Genomic DNA, 22,700 nt, shown 5'->3' on the forward strand with positions numbered 1-22,700 from the left:
AGTGGATTACCTCACCAAATGGGTGAAGGCTGAACCCTTAGCACGCACCCGAGAAGAAGAAATCATCCAATTCCTATGGAAGAACATTGTATGTCGCTTTGGGATGCCACGTTCCACTATTTCGGATAATGGAACCCAATTTTGCGGCAACAAAGTGAAGAATTGGTGCCTCGGCTTGGACATCAAACAGTTCTTCACATCCGTAGTCAATCCACAAGCTAACGGCCAGACGGAGGTCACGAATCGCACCATACTCCAACACCTTAAAACAAGGCTTGGAAGTGCCAAAGGGAAATGGGTGGAAGAATTGCCTAGCGCCCTATGGGCTTATCGCACAACCCCACGAGCAGCAACCGGAGAGTCGCCTTTTAATCTAGCTTTCGGCACAGAAGCTATTGCACCTGTTGAAATCGGCGAACCATCCTGGTGAATCACCAACTATGATCCCGCACCTAACAAAGAAGCTATGCGAGGGAGCCTCGACCTCGTGGATGAGCTACGAGAAATTGCATGCATCCGACAACACATGTACAAAATACGGATGGCCAAGGCCTATAACTCAAAGGTCCGCACTCAATCATTCCAAGTTGGAGATTTAGTCCTCCGAAAAGCTGAAGTCTCTCACCCATTGGTAAGCTCGATCCAAAGTGGGAAGGACCATATGAAATGACAAAAGTGGTCAACACTGGAGCATATCGTCTCGAGAACCTTGATGGACATCCAATACCCAGAACCTGGAATATAGGGAACCTCAGAAGGTTCTACGCTTGAGGCTTCACGACCTTCCACGTCACTCGTCTTGCAAAACTATCTCTACGTGCTATGGAAGTCTCTACTCCATAACGAGGTGCGTAAACATTCCACCTAAACTGGGGGGCTAGTAATTTTACTTACATCAGCAATTTATAATCACATCTCATCATCTTCTTACAGATTGAGAACCAATTACGAGGGGATGCAATGGCCCAAAGAGCGAAGACACTCCATACCACATCGCCAAGGGTAACAATACTCCCACTAAAATATATCACACGCATGCTCATGTATACTCTTACTAACGTGATAAAATAATTCCACTAACAGGCATGATCACATAACAACTCACAACAACTCACGAGTTGATTTCATATCTCGGAGTGCGAGGACGAAAAGCAATCCCCGTAGCAGGGTACGTGAAATTGCAGTACACATCACCCCAGCTTCAATTACTAAGTCTTCCATACAAGTGTTTAAACAATGTTTTTCTCAACTATACTTTTCAGGCATAGAGACGCCAAAAGAATTCAATTTACCATCAGCACAGTGAAACGAACAAGTACAAGGAAGACGTGGAAGACGAACAAGTGTAGTACAATCACTTGGAAGATTTTTTATCGAGTCAATTTATTTGCTTTTGCAGTAGTTATTTACCTTCGCCTCACGTAGGCCTATGACATTCGCAATTTATTTCCCTTTCGTCTCACATAGGCTTGTAACAATTCTCCTTTGCTATCATTGAATAAATTAATTTTTTTGCTTTACTCTATGTGCCATTACATCTATACCACTTACCTCTTACAATGAGTTCAATTCAGTACAACCCTACAAACACTTAGAGAGATTTAGATAATTCATATAGCCTGGCCAGCTGGATTATCTAAGTCCCTTTATTTGTTTCACAAGGTGTTACATATAAAACGTGGCCACGGACAAATATATTTAAGACCCAAGCGGTCCGAACAATGGGCACGACCCTTAACAAAAACCTTGGGAGACTGATCCCCTCCTCAAGTACATCGCGTACAATGCTAAATGTAAATACGCATAAGCAACACATTAAATTCTTGACAATGTCAAAATAAATACTTCAAGATATCAAACTTCAAATGTCAAACAAGGAAGAAATTCAAATGAAATAGTAGTAGACATACCCATCTACATCAGCGATAAAATAAACTAAGAAATCCATAGCAAAAAAAAAAAAAGTCTAACTATCCTAGCAAATAAATCTAAACTCCCCCACCACGGGCGGAAGACGCCCCCATAGTGGGGTCATCAGCAACCATGTCAGCCACGAGCTCTGTGCCCGTCTCGTTGACATCTACCTCATCCTCCTCTTCATCGGATATGCCAAATTCCATCCCACGAATGACCATTTCACTAATACCACCCGCCTCGCGAAGATATTTGCGACAGGCACGAACTAATGGCTTATAGACCACAACCAAAGCATGTTCCTCAATCATAGCAGCACACTCAGCACTACCTCGGAAGCCACACTTGGTTTCCTCCACGATGGACTCCTTATAAGCAGCACCACCTGACGTCGCAAGGAACCTCTTCCCCGTCGCCTTCTCAACTTCGTATTTCTCTTTGAGCTGGTCATAGCACTCGTTCAGCTTCTGAACATCATCCTTATACGCCTTTGCCTCACCTCGGAAAACCTTGCGTTCCTCTATCCTCTGGGCAAGCTCCTCTGTCATCCGAGAAAGCTCTTCCGTCCGTTGAGCAAGATCGGACCGCGCCATCTCCAACTGGCTTCGAAGTTCGTCCTCACGCGCCTGACTTCGAACCCGCTCCTCTTCCTTCCTAGCTTTCCCGTTCCTATCTTGCTCCATGAGATATCTCCAAGTCGCTACCAACTAAAAAAATAAAATAATAATAATAATATTTTACACAAGAAAGAGAGGAAGTAAACGTATAATCTTGTTTTAAATAGACAATGACTCACCCGACATATGTCCCCACCAGCCAACTCCAACATGTGAGAAGGGCCCTTACCAGACATCCGAGTACAGTCGTACTCCCGAAGGAATCCCTCGGTGCTCAACATCGGCAAATCATGGTCCGACACATCCCAATACGACTCCTTCCCTTCACGGTTCACGCCAAAGGTAAACAACTGTTTCCCTGCCCCACCATGGAAAGCATAAGTCTCCTCTGGGTCTACCCATGGACGCTTTGGCGCAGCCACGTACTCAGTATCTACCCTCTTTCCCTTGCCACGGTCTCTCGTAAGTGGACGCTCCTCCACTTCACCAGCACAACTACGGTCGTCTTCGATCACTCGAGGAGTTTATACATGGACCGTCTCACGAGGCAAACCACCCGAAGAACCTCCCAACGTAGAGAGAACCTTCTTCGCTGCCTTCTTCGACGTCCCATTCGCCTTAGCTCAAAGTCCTGCAAAAGTGATACTCCCATCTGCAAAGGAAAACAACCACATAAGAGACCTGCAATAAATACAACAAAAAAAAAAAAAAAACCAAGTCAACACGACAAAAGGATATATGGTGCTGACCATCCGGTATGAAACACCTCAGATCAAACTCCACATCACACAGCCAAGACTCTTCAATCCTCTTCGCCATATTCACAGTAATCTTGAAACTCTCGCACGTAGGTTTCCAAACTAAGGGGACGTCGAAAGTGGGAGCCCTCACATAAAAAAATTGGGACTTCCATTTTCCCAAAGACAACTTCACACTCTTCAAAAATTGATAGGGAACGCGATGATGAACACAAAAGAACGGAAGCTTAGTTGGCCGATGCAATGTAAATAGGGCCTTAAACAAACTCACAGTAACATGCAGTCCTACTCGAGACACTCTATGGTGAAACGCCAAGAACATCAGAACAGCAGTCGGAGTAAGCTGACTATACCCTATCTTAAATTCCTCGCAAATCTTCAACAAGGTCGGGTACGGAGTAATTTGAGATGTACATGTCACGTACGCCAAGAAAATAGTATGAAACCCATCGGGTGGTAAATACAAACGGTCGCTCTTCTGAGGCAACAACAACTCGATATTTCTTGGCGCCCCAACTAGTCGACGAATTGACTGCAAATGCTCTTCCGTCAACACACTATCAAAATCGAGAAAGTTCAAATTGATAGGCTTAATCTTCTTTTGCCCCTCGTATCAATCTCAACATCACCCAACGGAATATCATCTTCCTCCTCCACTTCGACAATCGGATCAACTTCACTACTCCGCACCGCATGCTGACTCGCCGAATGCGATTGAGTAGACTCATCACTATCACTTCCAAAATCAACAACTTGGCGTCGAGAATAAAGCCTACTAGCTACAACTCCATCTACTTGATCGAGAACGTTTTCCCCAATTTCCACATCGTCACTCCAAGATTCAATGATTTCTCGCCTTCCGGAACTCCGCTTACTCACATCATCTTCGACGTACAATCGATCCTCAATTTGCACGACCCGCTCGCGCGAACCGTGCCGAAAATCTGCATCCGATGCGCCCCCACGCGCGCGACAGAGCTTCCCAGACGCGCTTCCACGCGCGCCCTTTATCTCCCCTAACGCGCGGCCACGCGCGGGCAACACAACTCATTCGCACGCGCGCGCGTCGCCTCACTTCCGCCCCAGCACCAACCACCACGTCTTCGACACGTGGACCAATGGCGCGCGCGTGTCCCTCAACCCCTTCAGCCGACGCGCGCGCGTCTCTCTCTCCTCCCGCAGCCGAGCCAACGGCTCCTCCATCGGGCTGCGCACCCTCACATCCATTAGAGGAGCTACAAATCTGGACCAAGCCGATGGCTCTAGTCGAGCCATCGCTGCCAACAACCCCCTCCCTTCTCCCATTAATTCATGCACCTCCTGATGTAGATCCGATTTTCGCACGCGATACCACAAGTTTCTCGCGTTCCATACCCACCATACCAAAAGTTTTCTCACCTGCTTCAACCGGATCTCGAAGTTTTATCCGCAACGATTTCGCCTTACCCGGGTTCGACATGATAAATATTTTTCTCCGAAAAAACAATCAAAAAAACAAAAAAATTCTACTCTACCACAAATTTTTTTTAGAGAAGCAATAGCACAGAACAAGACCTAAAGTTAAAAGAACATACCCATATTTATTACGCATGAGTTGAAGTTTAATTCTTTCCACCGCAAAATGAGTCTATTTATCTGGCCGTGGTATATTATTAAAAACCCTTAAATATATACCTCGCTGCCAAATAAATACAATTATCAATTATTTAATTAAGGAGATCAATTCAACGCCAACGGAAACTATTCAGAACACGACACAATTAACTCTCGACACGAGTCGGATTCCCCTACACAAGTCTCCCATCTCGACTCGAGAGTTGGGGGGCTTAATGATATACCTAATTGGGCCAGCCCTATGGGCCCCCAATTTGTCCTGTAATTGGGCCCACCCCAATGGGCCCCAATTTGTCCTATAATTGGGCCCACTTCACTAAAGCCCAAACACCTATAACTGGGCCCACTACACGACCTTCAAAATAAGGCTTGGGCCCAACAAAGTAAGCTCAACCCAATCAACGACATATAAATAGATGTTTTACTCATTTATTAATGTACGTTCTATTATTCACCAACATTCTAGAGTTTCATTCTCTCTACTATTTCCACGATCCGTACATCTGACTTGAGCGTCGGAGGGGTTTTCGCCGGATCAACCCCCTGCTTAGTTCACGTGTGCTCATTTCGCAGGGACCTCAGGATCATCAAGTTGTCAAGCTACTGATCCGTTTTGCTCTCCCAGCTCGTTTTCTTCACTACCCCAGATGATCTAAGTAATTAGAATCATCACATATAATAATTATTTCGCTTTTACAAAGAAAATTTAGAAAAATATCCCCTTCTTTTATGAGATCTTTCGATGTTTCAACAAGAATTGAATACCTAAATCGAAGATTTGAGGCTAGATCTTTACATGGAAAGCAAAAACTTAAAAAAGAAAAATGAATAAAATATTTGTCATACTCAAAACTTATTAATTTCATTTAACTTAAAAAAATTCAATTCGAAAATTCTTCAAAATATAATTAACGTACAACAAATTCGAAGTTTTTACTTTGAGACATGCAAAATCACTTGAAAAATCCTTCACAAAATTCAAATGATTAGAAATTTTTTACATAGGATTCCGTAACAAGAATTTAACTAGGGATTTGCTTGCACTATTTTTTTGGGTCAAATTACAAAAAAATCCTCATGTTTGGATAATTACATCTATCCTCAATTATGAATCCTCTTACGCTTTTATCCTATGGTGTCAATGTCAACATATTCATCGAAACTCCGTGGAATGCTCTCTAGTTTGAACTTATTTAGTGCAAAAATTCGATTTTTAATGCACCACAATCTGATTTATACAAGTCCAAAAATACATCTTGTGATCATATTACTTCAAAATATGGAGCTCAAAGGGGATACATCGGGTACAAAACTGAGAATATTCCATATAATTTAGAAGATTCTACTAAATTTGAAACCGTAAGGATGAACATGTAAGAAGATTTATAGTTCATGAGGTGGTTGTAATTACCCAAGCATGAAGAATTTTGTTGTAATTTGACCTAGGGGTTGGTTGTATTTACCCTTTTTTTTAAGAGCTAAACAAACACGGATTCATTTTTGGAAAATAATAAAAGCTAGGGTAAATTACACCCACACCCCTCAGGTATGCTAAAATAACTTTAAGGTCCATGTGGTACGATAATTACACTCACCCATGAAACATAGTTAGAAACTCTAATGAGATAAAATACATTAAATACGTTATTCTGATAGAATTCTAACGGACTATTAATTTAAGAAAATAGTGGAGACAACAAAGAGCTATGAGTGATTTAAGAAATGTTGGGGGAGCCGTGTCACCCCCTAACTCTATGTTGTCTCCACCACTACCTAAAAATAATAGTTTGTTAGAATCATATCGGAATAACGTATCCAATGCATTATCCCATTAGAGTTTCTAACTATGTTTCAACGGGTGAATATAATTATCGATATCACAGGGACCTTAAAGTTATTTTAGCATACCTCAAAAGTGTGAGTGTAATTTACCTCAAAAGTTAAACGAAAACAGAACCAAACATTTCCTTGTGTTTTATTAAACCCGGTTTATGAGTGAACCGGCTAGACAGCAAATCGGTTCAAACCTCTTTTTTTTCCTTTCGTCTCTACAAGAACATAAAAATAAATCACTGTAATTAATCATTTTATTTTATCGGCGAATTCACGAAGAGAAAATAAGCAAAAAAAAAAAAAAAAAAAAAACAATGTCGAGCGACGATGAAAATTTCGTCTTCTTCGGAAAGCCGATTGAACGAGAAGAAGAAGTCACTACTCGCAAGAAGAAAGCAATTTCCGAGGCCTCTGGTCAGCTCAGAACCTCTCTCCCCGTTTGGAAACAAGAGGTTATAAATTCAGAAATCCCCAATTTTATAATTAGGTTTTATGATAGTGTAATTGGTTTGATTGGGGTTTAATTGTGCGCAGTTTTGAAGATGCAATATTTTTGGGTTCAATTGGTCTGATTGGGGTTGGTTTTGAATTTGAGAATTATAAATAAATTCGAGTAATTATTGTAGTTTGACATGATTTCATTCTTCTGGGTTTTGGAATAAATAGCTTAACAAATTATTTTCCCCCTTTTGTTTGTTTGTCTTTTAATTGAACAGTTATAATTTTCAAATAAAAAAATAAAATAAAATAGAATGCTCTTCATTTTAATTTTTAATTTGCTATTTCGGGTTTTAGTCTACTCGATACGAGATAGCTCGAATGTTTTTGACACGGGTCATTTTTCCAGGTCACAGATGAAGAAGGGAGGAGGAGATTTCATGGAGCATTTACCGGTGGATATTCTGCTGGTTATTACAATTCTGTTGGTTCGAAAGAAGGTATTTTATTGTAATTTGTGCAAACATTCTTACTTTGTATGGAAACAAAAACTAGAAAGATTGACCGACTACTGCCGGAAATTGCAGGGTGGACCCCACAAACATTCACATCATCCCGCAAGAATAGGGCTGAAGTTACAAAACAGAGCATTTATAACTTCCTGGACGAGGATGAGAAAGCTGTATGCTCTATAATTTCGTTTTTAATATATCCTAAGAAATACTGTGATTTCAATTTCGTGAAAATTATACATCTTTGTGTATATTGTGTATGCTTTGTATTAACAATGTCTAATAGTTTTTTGTATATTCTTCAAAAGAAAGCAATCGATGCTTGCCTAACCCATTCTATAATATTTTTACGAAAAACCCATCCTTCAATAGGTAAATTTGACACCGAAGGAGTGTACGTGTTGACAGTACATAGTTGAGGGATGGTTGTAATTACACTAACAGGAGGGTTTTTTTTCGTAATTTGATCTTCCCTCAGGGGGCTGACCGTAATTTTGCCCTTTTTTGAATCATTTTTTTTCCTTCTAACCGTTGAGAGGATTTGTGTATCGAGTTATTAGAATTTATATTTATATATGATCTTTTATAGAGGCATATTGAAAATGAGTATACAAATAATGATCCTTGACAAGAATATATATGAATTCTTGCATCTTATCGGAGTTTCTAGCTCCTTCTGGTTGTCGAATATAACATTGATTATTAACCCTGTTACTTTTACTCGAATATGATTAATGTGGAATTTGATGGTCAAAAACTTCGGGTTTTCATTTTCTAGATTCTTTTGATTTGCTTTTCTAAGTTCTGATTCAATGTTGTAGGATATGGAAGGTCGCTCTGTGGGGACATCTATGCAGTTTGATACATTTGGATTTACAGCAGCTGAGATTGCACGTAAACAAGCTGATAAGGAACAACAACAGAGGTTCTTATTTTTTATAATAATCTATGGGCTCATATAAACTGATTGTTGTATGCCTCTTCTGTCAATTTCTTTTTTGAAACTATGGGAAAATAATCGACGTCACCATTTAATAGATATATGTAAATCTTGGTCTTAGATTCTCAGGACCTGGTTTTTGAATCAGTTTGATGTAATAATACATTGATTAGTTAATTTTGCACCATCGTTGATGGCTGTTAATTTTTAAACCCTAATGGCATTTTGCCTTTGTTTTTAACCCAATTTCTTTGGCTACAGTTATTTGATGTCTAAGATTAATGATTTTATAATTTTTTTTTTAATTTTTTGATGTCTTTTCTCAATTATATACAATAACACATATTCTTTCTAAGTTGCTTGGTTCTCGCTGACGTCTATTCTTGCTTATTTTAGGCCATCCACTATTCCCGGACCTGTTCCTGATGAACTAATAGTTCCCGTTACAGAATCTATAGGTTTGTGCCAGATGTCCGGTGATAATTAATTTTGTGCTGCATTTTGTGGTTTCATCTCTCATTTTTCATGCTTCTGTTGATCAGGTGTCAAATTATTACTAAAAATGGGCTGGCGGCAGGGTCGGTCCATAAAGGATTCGAACAAGAATTCGATTAATGGTATTGTTTTTAGCACTTGACCTTGCCTACTTACTTTTTCTTTCGATTCTTGTAGCTACTATGAATTCACTTAGTTGTATTGCTTTATAGTACTTGACGGTAATTGTAGACCTTATATTATGCTTCCCTGCCTCAAGTCACGAGTAATTTTTTAAAAACAAACGTAATAGTTTAGTCACAAAAATATTTGTAAACTATTATTTTGGGGACAACTATTAGTTTAAAATGTTTGGTAAAATTTTAGGGTAAATTGCACCTACACCCCCGAGGTATGCTAAAATAACTTTGAGGTCCCTGTGGTATTGGTAATTACAGCCACACCCCCGAAACAATTACCGAAGCCAAGTTTTCATGTTATGGGGACCAATGTGCACTATATTTGTTTTCCACGGGGCAGTTAATGCTACCATAGATTAAAATTTATAAATCTTATATAAAATTATAAGGATATAAGAAATGTTGGGGGAACCTTGTCACCCCCTAGTTCTATGTTGCCTCCACCACTTTCTGAAACTAATAATCCGTTAGTTACCGATACCACGAGGACCTTAAAGTTATTTTAAACTACCTCAGAGGTGTAGGTGTAATTTACCCAAAAAAATTATAAGTAGTTAGCATGCTGCGAGTGGTTTGTGGAAAAGATTTTCTGCTAACACCTACATAAGATTTGAAAGTAATTTCTCTTGCTACTTTGGATTCCATTTTTCGAATATTGAATTGCTTCTTAATCCATCTGCTAATCTTGCATCTATCTTGTTTATCATTTTCATGAAGATGCTCGTAGACAAGCCAGAAAAGCTTTTCTAGCTCTTTCGGACAATTCCGGATCGAAGAATGCTTACTCGAAACTGAATGAAGAGGATAACGGAGACGTCTCAGATCCCCAAGCGGATGATGAAAATCAATTTTCTAAAACCATGACAGTGAGATTTTACGCCTTCTTTTACTCAATAACTGAATTGATCCCATGGCTGCATTTTTACATTTTCATAACCTTAAATTTTTCATGTTCCTGCCCGTCTGCATTTATGTTATATATGTTCCGTGTTTTCTAAGACAAAACAAGTTTCAGCTTAGACCCAGAGGATACGCAACTGTTAAAGCATCAGCTGTCAATCTGAATAAGATTCATTTGGCTATTCCTATATTTATTTGAATATACATCAATTCTATGACTAGTTTCTGTAGTTAAATATGTATCTTATTTTTATACATGCATAAATGTATCTCATTTTTATACATGCATAAATGTATATCGATATATTATATAGATGCATATATAAAATATATCATTACACATTTTATTACTGTATAATTTTGTTTGTGTATTCTTGTAATATATATATTTTATCAACATTTGATGTAACGGTAATTTTCATATTAAAATTTTTTCGAGCAAAAAACTGTTCACAACAATTTTTACACATTAATTGGATTAGCGAGATCTAATTTGAATCCCAGTCTCATCAAAGTTGCCGAGAGTCACAGTTTATAATCTACATATATCGTAGTGTGGTGTCTTCCGCCTCAGATTTTTTCATTATTATTCTGTTTTAACTTTATCTTTTCCAGGCACACGTATTCAACCCGAAGCAAGATCTGTTTGGGTTAGGCTACGATCCTTTCAAGCAAGCACCGGAGTTTAGGGGTATGTGATTTTATGGGGCAAGATAACTATTTACGAATCTGATTTTGTGTTTCCGTGGAAAGCAAACTGATCTTTTTTTTTCTTTCTTTTTCCATTTTAGAAAAGAAAAGATTAAGAATGTCCGGAAAAACAGAGATGGAGGGTTATAGGTCTTTATCAATAAAAGGTAAGCTTTTCTTGTATGTGACATTTGTTAGATTATTGAAGTCCAGCTATCGTTGCACATGTAGAGGGTGTTTGCCTAAGCTTATGAGATGTTAAAAATGTTTTATAAGATGTTTAAAAGCTTTTAAACTCTTCAAAAGTGTTTGGTAATTTTTTTCTAAAATGATCTTAAAACTTCAAAAAATTATGCTGATGGAGAGCTTATAAGATCTTGTGTAAAGAAATACATATACCCCCACCTTTTTATTTAAAATCTTATAATCAGTAAAAATAACTTATTCAAACACTTTAAAAATTAATTTTAACAATAAGAAATAACAGCTTGTCCGCTCTTAAAACCCCTTATTAGATGTAAGAACTTATCAGATATTTAAAGTAAGCTTAGCCAAACACCCTCTTATGTGGCCAAGGCTTCTTCTGAATCAATTACTATATTTGTGTGCAGCAAAAGTTGGTCCTGGTTTTGGTATTGGTGCCCTTGAAGATTTAGATGCAGAAGACACAGATGTATATGACTCGGGTTAGTATGTTTAACTGGTTCTTGTTTAACTTAGTCTGACAGCTTTATTTGATGATTGGAGTAAATCGTTACGATTTACTCCAATCAAGAATTTGCAATCTTTTCGTTTCACTGCATTATAAAGGATGAATACGAGCACATGCAACATGTTAGAGGATAAATTGTCGACAAAAGTGGGAGGCTACAAATTAGAATTCTGTTACTCGTTTTCTTTATGGAATGGCTCCTATTGCATGTTTGCAGCTATTTGACTGTTATTTTTCAGTCTTCCCTTTTAAAGTTATTACCTTCCTGACTATAATGCTTTGAACAGGTTACGACTTTCAAGATACTTACGTGCAAGAGATAGAAGAACCATCCAAAGTTAAAGTGGATACTTTGCGGATACTAAATGTAAAGAAAGATGATATTCTACCTGGTTTTAAAGCTGCATCAAAGTCCGAGGGTTCACTGGAGAGGTACTTAATGATGCGATTACGTTTTTTTATATCAAAATCAAATAAATATATTGGTGGTGAATATAATGAAGTAATATATTTTGGTCGTTTTATGCGTGATATTTACAGATTTGACCCTCCTGTAATTCCAAAGGATTTTATCCCCCATCATAAGTTCCCAGCTCCTCTAGGAGTTGATGACAAGAATGCTGAAACCCCTCCTCCTGAGGTTCCTCCTCCCGAGGATAACAACCTCAGAGTGTTGGTCGAAGGAGTGGCAACTTTAGTTGCTCGATGTGGAAAATTGTTTGAGGATCTCTCTAAGGAGAAGAATCAGTCAAACCCGTTATTTGACTTTCTTCGTGGAGGAAATGGTTCTGATTTTTATATAAGGAAACTCTGGGAAGAGCGCCAAAAGCGTGGTGATCAAGCCAAACTGTGGGAAGATAAAAAGCCTCAGAGTTCGGAAAAGCTGACCGCCGAAAAACGTGGGAAACTTTTAGGTGAAAAAGCTTTGGAGAGAAGCTCGATAGAGACGAGCTCTTTGGTAGCTTCTCTTGGCTCAGTTAATGTCCAATTTAAACTGGCGGATACATTCACCTCGACACCATCAGCTGTGAGTAACCGATATATTTTTTTTTGAACAACTTGGTGATCTTTGATAACCGAGTTTGTGATATTGAGTATCTTTTTATTTTTGTTGTTATTTTTCTATTAGAATGAGCAAGCGGATATTAGGAAACCTTTCCTTGATGACCCGGAAAAGCAAAAAAGATTCGAACAGTTCATGAAGGAGAAATACGAAGGAGGTCTTCGAACAAAAGACTCTGGTGGGTCCAGTAACATGGCTGAATCTGCTCGTGCTCGTGAAAGATTGGAGTTTGAAGCTGCAGCGTCTGCTATAGAGAAAGGAAATTCAGCTAAGGGAAAAACGTCGACCAATCAGTTGCTTTCAGATTTGTCTTCAGGGTTACAGTTTACAACTGGTGGAATAGAGGTATGTTTAGCGTGATGAAGATTTTTTCAATTGACGGATAAATTTTTTTTACTTATGCGATTCGACGCGCTTATTGGAAAAAATCATGATTGGTCGTGTGCAGAAAGATAAAACTTTGCAGTCTGAGGAACTGATAGCTAAGGCAATGTACCCGAAACGGGAAGAGTTTCAGTGGCGACCTGCACCTATATTATGCAAGCGTTTTGATCTGATTGATCCTTACATGGGGAAGGTATTTTTGATCTGGTTCAAAATTATCTGTTCCCTCGGTAAATATGGATCTGGTTCGGTTGCGTGACATTTGATTTTTGTTTTTTGCTTCTTTTAGGATTCATTTTGTTTCGAGTATTAAGAAGTGTTTCAAAAATATTTAACTATATTTATATCCCTAATGCAGCCACCTCCTGCTCCACGCATGAAGAGCAAAATGGACTCTTTAATGTTCATGCCGGATTCCATTAAAAAAGCAAAGGTGGAAGAACCTGTTGTACAAGACAGACAAGAAATCGAGAAGGAAGTTGAGAACGAGGTGGAGCCTGAAAATGTTGAGAGGCCCGTTGATCTATACAAAGTACACTCATCAAATCTCTCTCTGTATATATAAATATATATTATATCGTTTCTCATGTGTTGATATTTTAGATATACGTCTCTCTGTTGATATCAAATAACTCGTTCCTATTGCAGGCCATCTTTTCTGATGATTCGGACGATGAAGTGGAAAATAGTACTACATCCAATCAAGTGGTGGATACAGAAAAGAAGATCGAAGCTGCAAACACCACGTTGAATCGGTTAATAGCTGGAGACTTTTTAGAATCACTGGGGAAAGAACTGGGATTAATGGTACCCCCCGAGAATATTCCTCTGCCGGAAAATAAAACCGGTTCAAACACTGCTCACAAGGAAAGTGTTAATGCCAACAAAGTAAATGAGAATTCTCTGCTGGCTGAAAAGAAGATACCACCCACTCAAAATGTCGAACGTAATTCAACCAATGATTACTTAAACGAGAACTTATTCGTAGATGGTAGTAAAATTGCAGTTAAAGACTCAGTTGAAGATGTTAGTAAAGGTAATATATCTGCTGAGGTGGGTCCCGGTGAAGAGAGATACACGAAGACTCGGAAAAGTCGGAATTATGGCAGTTCTTCAGAAGATGAAAGGAGCAGAAAACACTCGAAGAGTCGAAGGCATAAAAGCAGAAAGAATAGAAGTTCAGATAGTGATACGGATAGCGACTCAGATGATTATCATCGCAGATCAAGCTCGAGGAAAAAAGATAAGGAAAAAAGTAGCAGCAGAAGGCATAGTTCAAAGCACCACAAACACAGAAATAGTAGCTCCGGAAAAGAACATAGTCACAGAAGAAAGAAGAGTAAATATGACGAGTGAAAAGGAACGATGTTTCGATTTAATATTCAGTTTTTAGAGACTGAATGAATGCCCCTTAAAAACCGTTTCTCTAGTTTCCGGTTTCTGTGTTACATTTCGAAGACTTGACCAAGAAAAAGAGGACCACGCATTCGCATACCATTCATATTGAAGGAACTCGCAGATTATCAATCGTCAACTGTCATTCTTGTGATACGAGATTGAATGCGTGCATATGTTGTAAGGTTATATAGAAGGCGAATTGTTTTTTAAATACTCTAAATTTGTTGAATTATTGAAGCAAGATTCATGACTAGATGACGTTTTGAACAACGGAATAAACTACCATGATAAAACGGTTCGAGTTTTAAATAAAGGGTAAATTACACAAACACCCCTGAGGTATGCTTAACTAACTTTAAGGTCCATGTGGTGGTATCGACAATTATACTCGGCCCCCTGAAATATAGTTAGAAACTCTAATGGGATAATGCATTGGATACGTTATTCCGATAGAGTTCTAATGGAAGTGGTGTAATTTACCCTTAAATAAATAAATGAATTTTGCATAACTTTTCTTCATATTGTAAAAATTATTCACCAAAATTTCTATATATTACAAAAATATTGCATGTGATATCTTTCATAGTTAATGGTGTTTATTGTTTGTTGGGTAGAATATTTCATGCAAGAAAAAACGAAATATAAGAGGTTTTACACAATAAAGTTGGAACCTGACAATTTGGTGCAAGGTTCTCTTAAAGTTAAGAGGTTTTATGCTGTTTACCCGATATATGTTGCCAAAAACCTTTTAAGACAAATCTATACCTTTAAAAGTATGGACCCCCGTGGAAAGAAGGAGCGCTTCTGGTTCTGTCGGTACTTGAAGCAATTTTGTTTTCTCCATATTATTATATCTCTAGAGTCAATATAGTTTTTTTTTTATCAAATCCAAGTTACTTTTTCGATTTGTTTTTTTTCTTGATTTTCTTCTATAATAATTATCATTTGCAATTTATTGTGTGGATAATATTTATAGAAGTCAAGTGATTTAATTGTTTATAAGTTTTGTTTAGTTTATATGTTTTTTTGTAACGATTTGTATGATCTATTTGTACGAACATTGAGCTTATTTTGGTAATTTAAATTTCACAACTAATTATTTTAATATTGTGTAATTATTTTTTAGTACAATTTAATTATCATATATTTAAATTTTCTTCCTTTGCTACTCTGTCGCACAACGAGAATTTTAGTACAATGTCATTAATTTAAATTTTTTGAGTACAATTTATTTATTTATTATTAATTTTTATTGAGAAAAATAAGATGAATATTTTTAGTTAGTTAAAGGTATCGAACTAAATAATCATAAAGGAAATCTAGAAGAGAGCAAATTTGGAACGGATCACCCATTTATATTAGAAAAACGTATTCCATTCATTGAGTGACACGTGGATATTTAATTAAGAAATGTGATTGTTTATGTTTCAGTATTTATAGGTATTTTAAATTAAAAAGTCTTTAATTAAGAATTGCAAGTGCATGCAACTACCTTATATGTAGGCGCATTAACTTTTTTCCATTATCTTTTATTTTCTTTTTCTTTCTTTTCTAAATAATCTTTTTTTGTTGTAACACATAATTAGTGGCATTTAAGTTTTAATTAATTTTTGAATTCTATTTTTTTTTTCTAAAATCCCTAAGTTAAATTATTAAACCCTAGGGTTAAATTACTAAACCCACACATGTTAATAGGAGAGGCACCTAGTGTTCTTCACAAGGAGTATGTTCCTAGAAACCTATTCGGAACATGTTTATTTTGGGTCTTTTTATTTAATAAACCCGAATAAAATATCATATAGGAGAATAATAAATTATAATAAAGAATTCATACACCCAAAATAATTTGCTCTCTAAAGAATAAACATACAATTTAAATGAATGTTAAATTCTTGAATTCAGATTTTAATAATATTATTTTTCTAATGTAAAGATTCAACACTATGGCTTTTGCGTATTAAACTATTGTCCAAACAGTTCACTAAATAACTTAAAAAAGGAAAAAAAAAAACAATTAACAAAAATAATTTACCGCCAGAAGATAATTAATTGTTATTCTCTAAATAATCTTTAAAATTAAATCATTAATTGAGATAAGATTAATAGTAAAATTATATTTTACAATTAATTAGATTATCCACGTGTCATTGGCTGAATGGGATCCGTTTATCTCCAAAAAAACTGGGGATCCGTTTAGAATGTTAACTCAATCTAGAAGTTAACAATGAAACACGATCAATTTAACAAGGATACGTAATGTGTGTGCGCATATATATATATATATATATATATATATATATATATATATATATGAAACCCTAACTTGCCTTAGAGAACATTTGGACTACAACTCCTCGGAAAATACTAGGACGCAAAGAAGCCGGAAGGGACCAAAATGTCTGTGAGTGTGAAACCAGCAACAGATGGTATGTGAGAGTGTGTGTGTGTGTGTATATATGTATGTATATATATATGTGCGTGTGTATATATATATATGTACATTTGAATCTATTGTTGCTTTCAGAAATTACCACCATGGAAACAAGAGAGGTATCACCCACACATGTTCTGATCAAGATTGAATCTTTCTCGTTGATTGACAAGTGCAGAATCAAGAAATACGAGACGAATGAATTTGTGGCAGGAGAATACAAGTGGTATGTATGTACTTTGAAAAATAATAAATCTACACACACATGGATCTACGCACACTTACGCATATTGAATGAATTCATCGTAAATTATGAGATTTGACTATCTTTTTCTTTTTCCCTTCTAGACAATATAATATATTAATTCTAGAGAAAATGGAATTTCTACGCAAAACCCTCTGATATGATTGGAGAATACAAATTCTTTCTGCCCGCCCAAAATGTATTTTGATTAGAATCATTAGGATAAATAAGAAAATGATTCTATTTGGACCCGCCTCCCTCATATGAGTGTTTTTAGGAGTGAGTGGTTACAAAAACAAGTGGATGGTCAGATTTTACCCGTTGTATTTCACCAGGCTTAGGTACTAATTAACAACCAGCATTCACTTGGAAATTAGTTAATTAGACACTCATTTATTAATCTTAGTCTAAATTCACAAATAGACCAAAAGATTACTATTTATTCTAAAAGTAGTGTCTTTAATGTATAACCACTAATTATTTGCATATGATTCATAATTATTTACTACATATAACTTTTCATGGCAACTCTTGACTGTCTAGGAAGCTAATAATCTATCCTAATGGAGACGATGACGAAAACAATGCCGATTATATTTCTATATATTTGGCTATGGTGGGCACAAGTACAACTTCTCTGTTGCCCGCAAACTGGGAGGTCAATGCCGTCTTCAATATCCTTATCCTTAATCAAAGTTCGGGCAATTATCTTTTTTCAGGTAATATTTTTTATTCCATACAATTTTTTTCTTTTTTTTTGTATATTAGGAAAAAAAAATACTTATTAGCCAAATATGACATGTACAGGAGGAGCAAGACGTTTCCAAGCAATGAAGTTGGAGTGGGGGTTTTCCAAATTTATATCCAAGGAAATTTTGTTGGACCCAACGAACGGATATCTAATCAACGACAACTGTGTGTTTGGTGCTGAGGTTTTTGTGGTGAAAAGCGAATCGGCCGCAACCGAATGTTTGTCTTTGAAGAATGTTGTTATACCATACACGCATGATTGGAATATTACAAACTTCTCCAAATTGGAAAATTCTTGTGCTTTGGAAGAATTCGTTGTTGGAGGACACAATTGGTATACTTTTTTTGTATTACAACTACTATCTATATATATATATAGATATATATATTTGTTGTATAGTTTTATCCTTGCACTTGTTATAGTGACACAATTTTTTTTTCTTCTTTTTAATGTATTTTAGGAGTATTACTCTTTGCCCGAGAGGCTGGGGAGAATTAACCGATCGGTGTGTTATCGTGTTGGTAAGCTATATCGGTTCCGTTAATTATTCCAGTAGAGTGAAGGCATGTTGTACCGTCAGCATAAAAAACCAGGTCAATAATAACCACGCGAAGAAAACTGGTAAGTGTCGAATGCCTACTTTCAAAATCCGTTTAGTATTTTGCATTTTTTGTTACGAGTTTTTCGGAAGATTGGTTCGAAACCAAAACAAAATTTCGATAGTGTATTACGTGTAACTCTCCTATGTTTCGACAAATTTGCATGAAAACACCATTGATTTCATTCAATTCCGTTATCTGTTTCCAGGAGAAAAAAATGAGAAAAATACATTTTTTGTCCCTCAAGTTTGCACCGATTTCACATTTGGTCCCTCGTGTTTCATTAATTTGACACTTTTGGTCCTTCCGTCAATTTTCTGTTAGTACTAACGGAATCAAGTGTGTGCACATCACTGTCTTAACTCTTAACTGACATACTAAGTAAATTGACGGAAATGACCAAAAGTATCAAATTATTGAAACATGAGGGACCAAATGTGTTTTTTGTAAATAAGGGGGACCAAATGTGAAATCAATGCAAACTTGAGGGATACAAACTGTAATTATCCTAAAAAAATATACAGTAGAACCTCGATAAATCAGTAATCTCGTCTATATAATAATTTATTGCGGTCCCGACTCGGTGAGAACGTATTAATTTATTAGTTTGATAATTTAATATTTTGCTAAATTAATAAAATTTTAGTCTCGACTGTATTAATTCATAGAGGTTTAACTGTAGTTGATACGAATTTCGTTAGAGGGTTAATATTTAGATTGTTTCGTACGAAAAATAGAGAGTTTTTGACAACACCTAGTTACATAATTTAATTGAAATAAAAAATATTAAAACTAATTCTTCGTCTTGCAGGTACTCAATGGTTTACTGCTACCAAACGTCATTTTGCATGTGGACTAACTAATGTCACGAATCCGAACAAAGGATTCATTGTGAACGACTGTTGTCTTCTAAATCTAGAGATGTCGATCGAAGCTGTTGTTCGATGATCAACGATCTTCAAGTTTCGATATATGTAGTAAGATGTTCGTATTATTGCAAACTAATCAAGGGAGAAACTCGAACGCTAAATCCATGTCGAAAACCTATATAACTATATTTGATCATTTGATTTTCTTAGTTAATTTTTTTCTAGCTGCGGTATGTTCCTTATAATGTATCGAGTAGATGAACTGAATTTGATATTCAGTTCTACTTCTTAGTTGAATAGTCTCGATTGTTGATGGATTGTTGTATAGTATTTGGAAAGTTTCGATGATTGCTAAGTTCAAAATGATAGTGTTGGTATCCGACCGGAGAAAAAAAAAAAGTAATAATTCTTTTGACTTTTTATTATGTTTGCATTTGTTGAACGCTCACTGTTTAAATGAACAAAAAAATATTGAAGAAAAAAAAGATTAAAAAAAAAGTCAATGCCGTCGGATACCAACGTTCACCGTCGGTCAGCGGCGACAGAAAGAAGAAGAAAAATCGAAAAAGTCAACGCCAGAGACCAACGGCCAAGGGCGGCGACGCGCGAAATTGTACTCAAATTGTGGTCAAATTGACTTTTAATAATGAAATTTAAGCATATTAAAATGTGATGGGGGTATATTAGTCTTTTACACAACTCTAGACAATGTCTGTATTTTTTGTAAAATAGGTTTTTGTCTCGATTATTTTATGAATAAGTATCCCATGATGAACTATTTTGTATTGGACCATAGAAAAAAAGTGGTTTGACCTATCCTTATTGAAAAAAAAAAACTAGAGGGGGTTGTCACTTGTGACTAATAGCTCATAGAATTTAATAATGAGAAATTTACAATTTCCATCTGTCAATTTTGTAACGATTACACATTTGACCCCCATGTAAAAAAACTCATTTAGTCCCTCAAGTTTTAATAATTTAACAATTCTGATCATTTCCGGCGATTTACAGTCACTCTTTCAGTTAAGGCAGTGATGCGCACACGATTGATTTCGTTAGTAGCGACGAAAAATTGACGTAAATGCCTAAAAATGTTGAAATTTTGAAACAAGCTAGGAGGGACTAAATTATTTATTTACTTTTTTTTTTAATTATTATTCTTTTTTATGAATAAGGAGGATGAATAATGAAATTGACATAACCTTAAGCGTCGAAAAGTGTACTTTTTCCTATTTAATAATGGCAACCAAACTAAATATTCATCTATGCAAACCTAAGTTGGACCAATGATATGAGTTCTATTATCAATTACCGACATATCCAAATTCATCAGAAACTTTTCTTTTTTGGGTTAATCACAAAAAGTCCATGACAAGGGCACTTGCTTGAAAGAGGGATATCAAACTTTTTTATCTTTTAAATAAATCCAGCTCATTCAAACTTATTTGCAAATAAGGAAAAGAGAAAATTCCACTTTACCCCCTTGTACTCTGCCCAAGAACCACTTTACCCCCTCGTACTCTTAATTTCGTCGATTTACCCTCTTGTACTTGTACAATTTCCCAATACAACCCTATTCGTCAATTTTTTTCGATTTTGAATCTGACGCCATTTGGTCAAGAGTCAAAATATTGACGTAAATATTGAATTTTTTCAATCTTGACTCTCGATATTAGAAAAGAGAAAGTTTCACACGTTCATATATTTTTTTCTTTGCACTGGGTGGAATCGATCAATTTTTGGGTCTTGATTTTTACTAAGTTAGGGGTTCAATTTGGGAATATCTTGGAAGGGGAAGTGGTGGGAGAAGAAGAAACGACAGTATTGACGGAGGAGAAACGACGCGTTATAGGCAGTGGCAATTTTGTAATTTATAGAGTTGACCAAACAACGTCAGAGTCAAAATTGTCAACAGTTAAAGGAAATGGCTGTATTGGGAAATTGTACAAGTACAAGGGAGTAAATCGATGAAATTGAGAGTACGAGGGGTAAAGTGATTCTCAGGCAGAGTACGAGGGGGTAAAGTGGAATTTACCCTAAGGAAAATCCTTTTACATATACCAAAATTACCTTTAATTTATTGAAACTCAATTCAACTCAAATTTCATGATTTACACCCACTTTAGCCCGATTTCACCAATTAACCAATTTTAACCATAATTTCAATTTTGACGCCAATTTCGACCCGCCACCACCGGAGACCGCCGGCCTCCGGCGTTGACATTTTTTTTTTTGTTTTTTTTTTCTTTTAAAAACTTTTTTTTCCCTGAAATTTTTTTCTGGCCGGTCAACTGCCGTTGACCGCCGGGTCTCCGGCGTTGAATTTTTTTATTTTATTTTTTTAATTTTGTTTTTTCTTAAAAAAAAACATTTTAATTAAAATTACTGTCTCCGGCAGTTATTTAACTGTCGGAGACAGTAATTTAACAGTTAATAAACTTTTTTTTCTTCAAAAATATTTTAATTAATATTACTGTCTTTGCTGCTACATTACTGTCTCCAGCAGTTATTTAATTGTCGGAGACAGTAATTTAACTGTCAATTGACTTTTTTTTAAAAAAATTTTAATTAATATTACTGTATTCGTTGCTAAATTACTGTCTCCAGCAGTTATATAACTGTCAGAGACAGTAATTTAACTATTAATTGACTTTTGCATTCTTAAAAAAATATTTTTAATTGATATTACTGTATTCGTTGCTAAATTACCGTCTCCAGCAGTTATTAACTGTCAAAGACAGTAATTTAACTGTTAATTGACTTTTTTATTCTTTAAAAAATATTTATAATTAATATTACTATATTCGTTGCTAAATTACTGTCTCCAACAGTTATTTAACTGTCGGAGACAGTAATTTAACTGTTAATTGGCTTTTTTTATTCTTAAAGAAATGTTATTAATTAATATTACTGTATTCGTTGCTAAATTACAGTCTTCAGTAGTTACTTAACTGTCGGAGACAGTAATTTAACTATTAATTGACTTTTTTTTTTTTTCTTAAAAGAAATTATTTTAATTAATATTACTGCCTTGGCTGCTAAATTACTGTCTCCAACAGTAATTTAACTGTCTTAGACAATAAGATTAATAATATTACTGTTCGGGAAAATAATATTCATAATATTACTGTCCCAAACACTAATATTACAGTCTGAGATAGTAATTTAGTAGCCAAGACAGTAATATTAATTAAAATATTTTTTTCTAAGAAAAAAAATCAAAAAAAAAAGTCAACTCCGGAGACCGGCGGTCAACGATGGTTGACCGGCCGGAATAAAAATTCAGGAAAAAACAAAGTTTTCAAAAAAGATAAAAAAAAAAAGAAGTCAACGCCGGAATCTGGTCGGAAAAAAAAATT

General features: G+C 36.0%; 2 protein-coding genes across 3 annotated transcripts; both read left to right on the forward strand.

Annotated features, from left to right (window-relative positions):
- Positions 1-6,905: 6,905 nt before the first annotated feature.
- Positions 6,906-14,412, forward strand: TGH (SWAP (Suppressor-of-White-APricot)/surp domain-containing protein). 2 transcript variants are annotated; one of them, XM_012977680.2, is made up of 16 exons: positions 6,906-7,188; positions 7,584-7,674; positions 7,762-7,856; positions 8,508-8,611; positions 9,023-9,084; positions 9,169-9,243; positions 10,018-10,166; positions 10,816-10,891; positions 10,992-11,057; positions 11,502-11,576; positions 11,890-12,034; positions 12,143-12,629; positions 12,732-13,010; positions 13,114-13,242; positions 13,408-13,581; positions 13,698-14,412. In XM_012977680.2, the coding sequence occupies exons 1-16, from the start codon at positions 7,051-7,053 to the stop codon at positions 14,403-14,405; spliced, it is 2,853 nt and encodes a 950-aa protein (XP_012833134.2). In that variant the 5' UTR covers positions 6,906-7,050; the 3' UTR covers positions 14,406-14,412. The 2 variants fall into 2 exon arrangements, with proteins under 2 accessions (XP_012833134.2, XP_088677104.1); XM_088820978.1 differs by having other exon boundaries at positions 6,984-7,188; positions 8,508-8,740; positions 8,800-9,084.
- A 3,504-nt stretch (positions 14,413-17,916) lies between these two features.
- LOC105953902 (ubiquitin C-terminal hydrolase 12) lies at positions 17,917-19,420 on the forward strand. Its single transcript, XM_088820316.1, has 3 exons — positions 17,917-18,206; positions 18,334-18,494; positions 19,284-19,420. The coding sequence occupies exons 1-3, from the start codon at positions 17,917-17,919 to the stop codon at positions 19,418-19,420; spliced, it is 588 nt and encodes a 195-aa protein (XP_088676442.1).
- Positions 19,421-22,700: the final 3,280 nt, after the last annotated feature.

The sequence above is a fragment of the Erythranthe guttata genome, chromosome 7 (assembly GCF_056151865.1).
Source record: "Erythranthe guttata isolate IM_541 chromosome 7, IM_541, whole genome shotgun sequence".
In the NCBI taxonomy this organism is placed as follows: Eukaryota; Viridiplantae; Streptophyta; class Magnoliopsida; order Lamiales; family Phrymaceae; genus Erythranthe; species Erythranthe guttata.